The sequence below is a fragment of the Humulus lupulus genome, chromosome 2 (genome assembly GCF_963169125.1).
Source record: "Humulus lupulus chromosome 2, drHumLupu1.1, whole genome shotgun sequence".
Lineage (NCBI taxonomy): Eukaryota > Viridiplantae > Streptophyta > Magnoliopsida > Rosales > Cannabaceae > Humulus > Humulus lupulus.
This window is the reverse complement of record NC_084794.1, coordinates 68,672,930-68,683,262: the sequence shown is the minus strand read 5'-3', so window position 1 is coordinate 68,683,262 and position 10,333 is coordinate 68,672,930. Positions and strand designations below refer to the sequence as shown.

The 10,333-nt window shown below is 32.9% G+C and overlaps 1 protein-coding gene across 1 annotated transcript; it reads left to right on the top strand.

Moving 5' to 3' along the window:
• The first annotated feature begins 9,598 nt into the window (after positions 1-9,598).
• Positions 9,599-10,027, top strand: LOC133814373 (uncharacterized mitochondrial protein AtMg00810-like). Its single transcript, XM_062247340.1, has one exon. The coding sequence runs from the start codon at positions 9,599-9,601 to the stop codon at positions 10,025-10,027; it is 429 nt and encodes a 142-aa protein (XP_062103324.1).
• Positions 10,028-10,333: the final 306 nt, after the last annotated feature.

Below are 10,333 nucleotides of genomic sequence, written 5' to 3'. Positions count from 1 at the left end.
TGTAAAGGTCTTGGCTATCCATGGCGTTACACCCTACAATTCCCAATTCTTCCACTAGAGTTGATCGTCCTGTGATTTCTGATCCAAGTCCCTACTCGTACAAAGATGAAAGTCGCAACCCTTATCATCTCGGCCATGGCGACCATCCAAGTGCCAATTTAGTTCCAAAGATTCTCAATGGGGGAGAAAACTATAGTTCTTGAAGGAGATCGATGATGGTGGCTCTTCTTGCTCAGAACAAGGTTCAATTTGTGAATGGTAAGCTCCCTCAACAAAATCCATCTCATGATAATTATGATTCTTGGTGTCGATGCAACAACACTGTTATTTCTTGGATTTTGCATGCTGTCTCTAGTGAGATAGCTGATAGTATCATGTATCTCGATGATGCATCCATGATTTAGAGTGACCTCTATGAGTGATTCCACCAAAATAATGGTCCTAGGGTGTTTAAAGTTAAACGGACTATGTAGGCTCTTACTTAGGGTAGTATTAACATTCAGACCTACTTCACTTGTCTCAAAATTCTTTGGGATTTGGTTCGTGAATACCGCCCTCAACTTGTTTGTCATTGTGGCGCAATGAAAGCGATCCTTTAATATCAATAACAAGACAGGGTTCTTGAGTTTCTCGTTGGTCTAAATGATACCTACTCAGCTGCACGGTCTCAAATCCTTATGCAAGATCCCCTCCCAACCATCAATAAAGTATACTCTACACTCATCCAAGAAGAGAGACAAAGAGGCCTTCATTATGCTCCACCTGAACCTAATGCGCCAGTCTCCACTACTTCCCATCAGTTTTCTTCCAATGCCCAATACAATCGTCCCAAAGTGACTTGCACTCACTGTGGTCTCTCTGGCCATACTATAGCTAAGTGCTATAACCTCCATGGTTACCCTCCCGGTCACAACTTCCATGGCAAGGGGCGTTTTACAAGCTCACCAAAACCAGCTGCTCATATGATTGAGGCCACTGCCAATAAAACAGGAGATAATGGTGATGTTGCCCAGGATTTACTGTCCAATCTCTCTTCAGCTCAATGTCAGAAGATCATTGCCTTGCTTGCACAAAAAATTCAGGAACCATCCTTTTCCAATACCTCTGAACAGGTAGTGGTTTCTAACCTCATTAGTAAGACTGCTTATGTCCCAAATAACTTTTGGATCATTGACACAGGAGCTACACACCATGTGTGTCATGATCTCAGTTTTTTTTAACAACTTCTCATAATCATTTTTTTTCCTCTATGACTCTACCAAATGGTAACACCACTCAAGTTTCTTGTATAGGCACTATTGTTCTTTCTCCTTCTCTCACTCTCTATAATGTTCTATATGTTCCTGATTTTCAGTATAATCTTCTTTCAGTTAGTGCCTTAACTAAATTAGCTACTTGCTCCTTCTCATTTTTTGTCTCTCATTGTGTCATTCAGGACACCACTCGGACTATTCAGATTGGGATGGGTGAGCAGATTGGAAATCTTTACCATTTTTGTCCGTTTACTTGTAATAAATTCTCTGCAAAACCATCTGTTCTTGCCTTTTCTAATTTCAAACCTACAACTGATTCATTGTGGCATTATAGGTTGGGCCACCCTTCCTTTGTAAAAATTCATTCTTTGAATAAAGAGATTTCTTTTTAGCATACTTCTTGTTTAGATTTTCACTGTTCTACTTGTCATTATGCTAAGCAAAAATGCCTACCTTTTATTTCTAATCATAACATTGCTAAAGCTTGTTTTGATCTTATTCACATTGATATTTGTGGACCTTTTCATACTATGACTGTTGAGGGGTATAGATATTTCATCACCATTGTTGATGATTGTTCAAGACATACTTGGGTTTTCTTTATTAAACAAAAGTCAGAGGCCCAAAAAGCTATTCCTAACTTTCTTACTTTTGTTAAAACACAATTTGATAATCAAGTAAAGGTTGTATGGTCTGACAATGCCAAGGAGCTGCAATTTCCTGATTTGTTTTTTTCTTTAGGCATTATTCATTTTCATTCATGTGTTGAGAGGCCTCAACAAAACTCTTTTGTTGAAAGAAAACACCAACACTTGCTCAATGTGGCTCGAGCACTTTTATTTCAATCTCATATTCCTCTTCCCAATTGGGGTGACTACATTTTGACAGTTACTTATTTGATCAATCACACTCCTACTCCTAATCTGAAAAATAAATATCCTTTTGAGATTCTTCATCATTGGTCTCCCAATTATCAACATCTTAAGGTTTTTGGTTGCTTAGCATATGCCTCCACTCTTCCTAGTTACCGTTCTAAATTTTCTCCTCGTGCTACAACATGTATCTTCCTTGGCTATCCAGTAGGTATGAAGGCCTACAAACTCTTGGATTTAGATTCCAATCGTGTATTTTATTCTCGTGATGTTGAGTTTCGTGAATTTTTGTTTCCTTTTGTTACTGGGGATGGCTTGCCTGCTCACTATGCAAATTTTTTTTATGAATCTTTATTGCCTTCTTCTTTTATTCTACTGCCTAATACTTTTTCTAACCCCAGTACATCTTTTTTGAATCTGCCTGTTGTTCAAGCCGTTGTCCCTACCACAACTCGCTCATCTAGGCCAATCCGCAAGCCTTCTTATCTTGTTGATTTTAATTGTAATCTTGCCACTAATTTTCCTTGTGATGCATCTTAGGTTTCCACTGGTGTTCCTCGGTATTCCATTGATAAACACCTTTATTACACTCATTTATCTCCAACTTTTCGTGCTACTGTTCTTGCCATTTCTAGCACCATTGCACCTGAGTTTTATCATCAAGCAGCTGGTATTGCTGAATGGGATTTAGCTATGGATGCCGAACTTGATGCTCTTGAAAGAAACAACACTTGGACTATTGTTAGTCTACCTCCAAATAAGCACACCGTGGGCAGCAAGTGGGTTTACAAGATCAAACATAATGTTGATGGTTCCATTGAGTGATACAAAGCTCGTTTAGTGGCCAAGGGGTATACTCAGAAAGAAGGCATTGATTACAATGATACTTTTACTCCTGTGGCCAAACTTGTTACAGTCAAGCTCCTTCTAGCTCTTGCTGCGGTTCATGATTGGTTTCTACATCAATTAGATGTCAATAATGCTTTTCTCCATGGAGATTTGCATGAGGAGGTGTTTATGACTCTACCTCAAGGGTATCGTCCTGAGGGGGAGTTACCAATACGACCAATTTGTAAGTTGCACAAGTCTTTATATGGAATCAAGCAAGCCACTCAACAATGGTTCGAAAAGTTTTCAAGTTCTTTGAAAGAGGAAGGTGATAACTCTACAAAATAGAGTTATTTTGCCACGTTTTTATTCTAATTGTTGCTTAGTCTTTGAGTTTTTAAGTAACTTATTAAGTTTTTAAGTAATTTTGAATTTATTAGTCTTATTGTAATTTTATAGATTTTTGTGTAATTTTATAGATATTTTATTATAATATGTTGTAGTTTAATTATTTTAAATCAGTATTGTTAAGTTAGAAGTAAAAATATGCATTTTTGAGCTTAAATGTTTAAGTAAATTAAATTTTAATTAATATTTTCAAAGAATTATTATGACTCATATTATAATTGAAAATATTTAATTATGATTTATTTTATGTTTATTTTGTAAGGAATTTGTAGCATTTTTTGCTCTTGAAAAGAAAGAAAAATGAAGAAAAATGTGGCATTTTCAAGGAAAAGAAAGGAGAAAAAAAATGGTAATACTGAAAACTAAACCCCTTCAGTAGCCCAGGCCCGCACCTCCACTCAGGCCCATCCACTCGGCCCACACCAACTAGCCCGCTTGCCTCCTAAAGCCTCCTACTGCGCCTGGGCCCGTGCCTTCACAGCCATTCACCCAGCTGCAACCCTTCGGCCCAAGGCCCAGCTCAGCCTTCACCCAAGCCCAGTTCGAGTCCTCTTGGGCTGCCTACCCCTTCACCAGCCAGGCCCAAGCCCGTTCAGCAGCCCCTAAGCTTGCCACATAGCTGCCTTACCATTTTTTCTTGAGCCCAACATCCATTTGTCCCCTTGTCCCCTTAATGTCCAAAAATACCACATTTTTACCCAAACATTTCTTTACATTTTACCCAAAAATCATCATTACACCTAAAATTTACCCATATTTGCCATATTATTATTAATTTAATTAATTTAAATTAATTATTTTAATACTTTCATTTTGGCTATAAATAGGGAATTTTCAAGACCATTTGGGAGGGCTTGGAAGAGGTTTACACTACAAAATTCCTACACTTTCAAGACCACTCCATTCTCTTCATCTTTTCTTCTTTTTGGTCATTTTTTCTATAAGTTTTTAGAGGAAAAATTTGGGGGTTCCTTCTCCAAATTTTCCTATTTATGTTTGTAATTTTTTGGTTTGTAATTTCTATTCTAGTTATGAGTTTCTAATCTTTTTAAGATTATTAAGGTGATGATGAAACAATATGTAACTAGATAGTATTTATGTTGTATGTTGATTTCTCATTTTGTGCAATAAAGTTTATGGATTTTCTTTTTCAAATATTTTATTTCATCTTAAATATCTTGTATTTTTTATTGTTAGAACATATTTACACTTTGTTCTTCATTAGTGCAAAATCATAATATTCTTTGATTAATGTGTGCCATTAAATTATGCACATCAAATGCTTAGAACAAAAATATTATGTTTTGCCTTATAAATAATATTCATTGATTTATTTGTTATTTCATTAGATTGATTTACATTAAATACTTTGAAATTATAATTTTAAAAGTGAAGATAAATCTTACAACTCTATAATAATTTGTGCTTAAATAGAATATCTAATTTGAATAGGTGATAGTTGATTAATTTCTACTATTAATGAAACTTTGGAATCAATGTACGTATAAATATTATTGAACTTATATTTTGTAGATTCTAATGCCTTAATAATCTTCTTTTACTATCTTGATTTCTACTATTAATTTATTCTCTTTATTATTGTCCCTTATTTGATTTTCTTGTCATAAATTATCATCAATTTTTGGAGCTAGGTTAGAATTTATTAATTTTGGTTTTAAATAGTTTTCTTTTTTATTTTAGACAACTCATTTGGGTTTGGCCCTGTGCTTACACGAACACTATACTTCATATACGATTTGTGCACTTGCGAGTTATAAATATTTAAAACATACCCGTCTTGAGTCCATCAAGTTTTTGGTGCCGTTGCCGGGGAGTTGCAAGAAAAGAAACGAAATTTATCTCAATGTTAGTGAATTCTTCTACTAGTTATTTTAATTTTTGCACAAAAAAAACTATATATACAATATAAAAAATATATATTTAAAACTATAAAAACTAAAAAAAAAAAAAGATAAAAATAAAAATTGGGACGGTTCTACCACCCATAAAAAACTTACTTATATATTTATATTTATTGTCTTTTTTAGTTGACAACACTTGTGCCTCCTATCTATCTTTTTAATTTTTATAGTTGACAGTTGATGACACTTATGCCTCCTAATTTTGTTGTAACTTTGTTGTAATTTTATTTCTATTATATCGTTGTTAGTTGATGACACTTGTGCCTCCTAGCTTTTGTGTTATTATTATTTTTATTATTATTGTTATTTTGTGATAGTTGATGACATTTGTGCCTCCTAACTTTTTATTTAATTATATTGTTATTAGTTGATGGCACTTGTGCCTCCTAAATTTTGTTTAATATCTTAACATTGTTTTTGTTCTCTTAATTTTAGTTTCTTTTTCTTTTTACCTTAATTGTCATTTAAAAAAAATTAGTTTGTCATTTAGTTTTTACCATATGGATCATTTTAATTATAGTTGGAATTCTGAGTACAACTATTATGAGCACTCAAATTTAAATTATGGAGAAACTAATGATATGTATGATATGCATGAATCTTTTGATATCCATTTTACCCCCGCCTATAAGCCAACTTTTTCATGGAGTTGTACCCAGTCTCTAACAAATCAAGGGCATAAATTCAACATGTATAGTCAAAGTCATACCCAATCCGACGTATCATATCTCATTCAACAAGAAACGAGCCCATCTTTAGAGGATACCCTACAACAGTTCATGCAATCAACCTACCAAATCTTACAAGCCCAGTCTCAATCAATCTCAAAAATTGAGACAATAGTAAGACAACTTGCAAGTGTTATAGAGTCGGAAAAACAAGTTCATTCCAACCAATTCATTCCCAATCCAAATAGTCAAGTTGAAAGGGAAAAAGAGAATGAAGTTGTTGAAGAATCTTTGAATAGCATCCAACTATTACTTGAAACTAAGGAGTTGGATGATTTGATTGAAATGGATCTTGAGGAAAAAGAAAATGATATTGTTGTATCTCATGAGCCCATGGTTGAAGAAATATGCATATTCACTCAAATTGAAAGGGAGGTTAAAAAAGATGTGCAATTTTCTTATTTTATTGATATTCCATTAAATTGCATATTTCTAATTTTCTCGTAGAAATGATGTTATCAATTATTATTAATGGCATTTGCATCAAAGTCATAACTCACCCTACAAATAAAATTCTACACCATCGATTGGGTGTAGGATAAAAGGAAAAGATATATTTATAGTCGAGCTAAAGACTATAAACTAAAACGCTTTGTGGGAGGCAACCCATAATTTTCATGTTTCATTTTATATTTCACTTTTGTTGTATGTTATGTTTCATATTTTTCAAATTCCAAAAAGCTTGAAGGAAATTTCTTGCCCAAAAAGAAAAGAAGAGAAGAAAACAAATGAGTCAAATCAATGAAGCATACATCCAAGGGAGTAGTTCTTAACTTTTTTCATTTTATTACTCATTGAAGATAGTGTTTCATTTAAGTTTGGGGGTAGTGTGTATGTGTGTGTGTGTTTTTTTTGTGTGTTTATGCATGTTTTTCATTTGTTGTAAAATTAAAAAAAAGGGTGATATTTTCTCTTAAAAATATGGATAGTTCTTAAGCTTTGTTTTTAATTATTGAGTCAAGTTCTATAAGTTATTTTTTTTATATATATATTTTTCATAATAGAACACTTTTATTTTCTATAAGTTTAAGTGAAAAATAATTTTAATGAAAGCCTCCTTTTTAAAAGCAAAATTGACAATTTAATTAATTACATAAGCTTAACTTTTATTCATAATAATTTTTTAGATTTATTTTCATTGTGCAATTTTTTAGAAAATCCTTTTTATATCACCAATAAATAAAAAAAAATGTGTGTTTTAATTTTCTTTTGCTTGAGTACTAGCAAAACTTTAAGTTTGGGGGTGTGATAACTCTACAAAATAAAGTTATTTTAGTACATTTTTTATTCTAATTGTTGCTTAGTCTTTGAGTTTTTAAGTAACTTATTAAGCTTTTAAGTAATTTTAAATTTATTAGTCTTATTCTAATTTTATAGATTTTTGTGTAATTTTATAGATATTTTATTATAATATGTTGTAGTTTAATTATTTTAAATTAGTATTGTTAAGTTAGAAGTAAAAATATGCATTTTTGAGCTTAAATGTTTAAGTAAATTAAATTTTAATTAATATTTTCAAAGAATTATTATGACTCATATTATAATTGAAAATATTTAATTATGATTTATTTTATGTTTATTTTGTAGGGAATTTGTTGCATTTTTTGCTCTTGAAAAGAAAGAAAAATGAAGGAAAATGTGGCATTTTCAAGGAAAAGAAAGGAGAAAAAATGGTAATACTAAAAACTAAACCCCTTCAGCAACCTAGGCCCGTGCCTCCACTCAGGCCCATCCACTCAGCCCACACTAGCCAGCCCGCCTGCCACCTGAAGCCTCTTGCTGCGCCTGGGCCTGTGCCTTCACAGCCATTCACCCAGCTGCAACCCTTCGGCCTAAGCCCCAGCTCAACCTTCACCCAGGCCTAGTCCGAGTCCTCCTGGGCCGCTTGCCCCTTCACCAGCCAGGCCCAAGCCCGTTCAGCAGCCCCTAAGCCTGCCACAAAGCTGTCTTACCATTTTTTCTTGAGCCCAACATCCCTTTGTCCCCTTGTCCCATAAATGTCCAAAAATACCACATTTTTTACCCAAACTTTTCTACACATTTTACCCAAAAATCATCATTACACCTAAAATTGACCCCTATTTGTCATATTATTATTAATTTAATTAATTTAATCAATTTAATTAATTTAAATTGATTATTTTAATACTCTTATTTTGGCTATAAATAAGGAATTTTCAAGGCCATTTGGGAGGGCTTGGAAGAGGTTTGCACTACAAAATTCCTACACTTTCAAGACCACTCCATTCTCTTCATCTTTTTCTTCTTTTTGGTCATTTTTTCTATGAGTTTTTAGAGGAAAAATTTGGGGGTTCCTCCTCCAAATTTTCCTATTTATGTTTGTAATTTTTTGGTTTGTGATTTTTATTATAGTTATGAGTTTCTAATATTTTTAAGATTATTAAGGTGATGATGAAACAATATGTAACTAAATAGTATTTATGTCGTATGTTGATTTCCCATTTTGTGTAATAAATTTTATGGATTTTCTTTTTCAAATATTTTCTTTCATCTTAAATATCTTGTATTTTTTATTGTTAGAACATATTTACACTTTGTTCTTCATTAGTGCAAAATCATAATATTATTTGATTAAGGTGCGTCATTAAATTGTGCACATCAAGTGCTTAGAACAAAAATATTATGTTCTGCCTTATAAATAATATTCATTGATTTATTTGTTATTTCATTAGATTGATTTACATTAAATACTTTGAAATTATAATTTTAAAAGTGAAGATAAATCCTACACCTCTATAATAATTTGTGCTTAAATAGAATATCTAATTTGAATAGGTGATAGTTGATTAATTTCTACTATTAATGAAACTTTGGAATCAATGTACTTATAAGTATTATTGAACTTATATTTTGTGGATTCTAATGCCTTAATAATCTTCTTTTACTATCTTGATTTCTACTATTAATTTATTCTCTTTATTATTGTCTCTTATTTGACTTTCTTGTCACAAATTCTCATCAATATTTGGAGCTAGGTTATAATTTATTAATTTTGGTTTAAATAGTTTTCTTTTTTATTTTAGACAACTCCTTTGGGTTCGACCTCGTGCTTACACGAACACTATACTTCATATACGATTCGTGCGCTTGCGAGTTATAAATATTTAAAACATACCCGTTTTGGGTCCATCAAAAGGTTTCATGCATTCAGCTACTGATCATTCTCTCTTTTTTAAGCAATCCAATACCAGCTTTATTGCACTTATTGTGTATGTTGATGATGTTATTGTGGCCAGCAATAATTTACAAGAAGTTGAGAGGCTTAAGACAAGGTTGAATGCTCAGTTCAAGTTAAAAGATTTGGGTGACTTGAGATATTTTTTAGGCTTAGAAGTGGCCAGATCCGAGAGTGGTATTTTCATCTCCCAACGTCCATATGCGTTTCAGCTTCTTGAGGGATTTGGCTATCTTGGATGTAAGCCCTCTAGTACTCCTATGGAGCCAAATTTGAAACTAAGTTCAGATACATGAGAGTTGATTGCTGATCCTCAACTGTATAGAAGAATTGTTGGTAAGTTACAATACTTAACCATCACAAGTTTTTGTCTTCTCCAAGAGTTCCACACATGAAAGCTATCCAAAAGGTGCTGCAATATGTCAAGAGTAGCCTTGGTCTAGGACTGATGTTCTCGGCTAAATCTGAACTGCAACTTAGGGCTTATGCTGACTCCGATTGGGGCTCTTGCCAAGATACAAGGAAATCTACATCAGGTTTTTGTGTTTTCCTTGGTAGCTCCTTAATATCTTGGAAAATAAAAAAGCAGCATACTATTTCAAAGTCATCGGCTGAGGCTGAATATAGAGCAATGGCCAATGTTACTTGTGAAATAGTTTGGTTGATTTCGGTTCTTAAGGAGCTTAATCGACCTCATTGCAAAGTTTTTACTCTTTACTGTGACAATCAAACGGTCATTCATATTGCAGCAAATTTTGTTTTCCATGAGAGAACGAAACACATAGAAATTGATTGTCATTTAAAAGAAAAAAGATTCTAGCTGGAGTTATCAAGACAGCTTCCATTGCATTAAAAGATCAAGTCGCAGACATATTTACAAAGGCCTTATTTCCACAACAGTTCCAGTTTTTGAAGGACAAAATGGGATTGTATAACATATACAATCCATCTTGAGGGAGAGTTTTAGTCTATGAACTATATTAAGGATCCTTTTAGTAGTCATTTTGTGTTAGTTTTGTCTTGCTTAGTTGTCCTAACTAACTGAGGTTGTTATGTTCAGTTGGTCAATCAACTTTGTTATTGTAATAAATACTTTTGCTCTGTATTCTTGGATTCATTCAATGAA

Excerpts from the sequence above, each read along its gene's own strand:
- LOC133814373 (XM_062247340.1), top strand. The coding sequence starts at position 9,599 with ATGAAAGCTATCCAAAAGGTGCTGCAATATGTCAAGAGTAGCCTTGGT.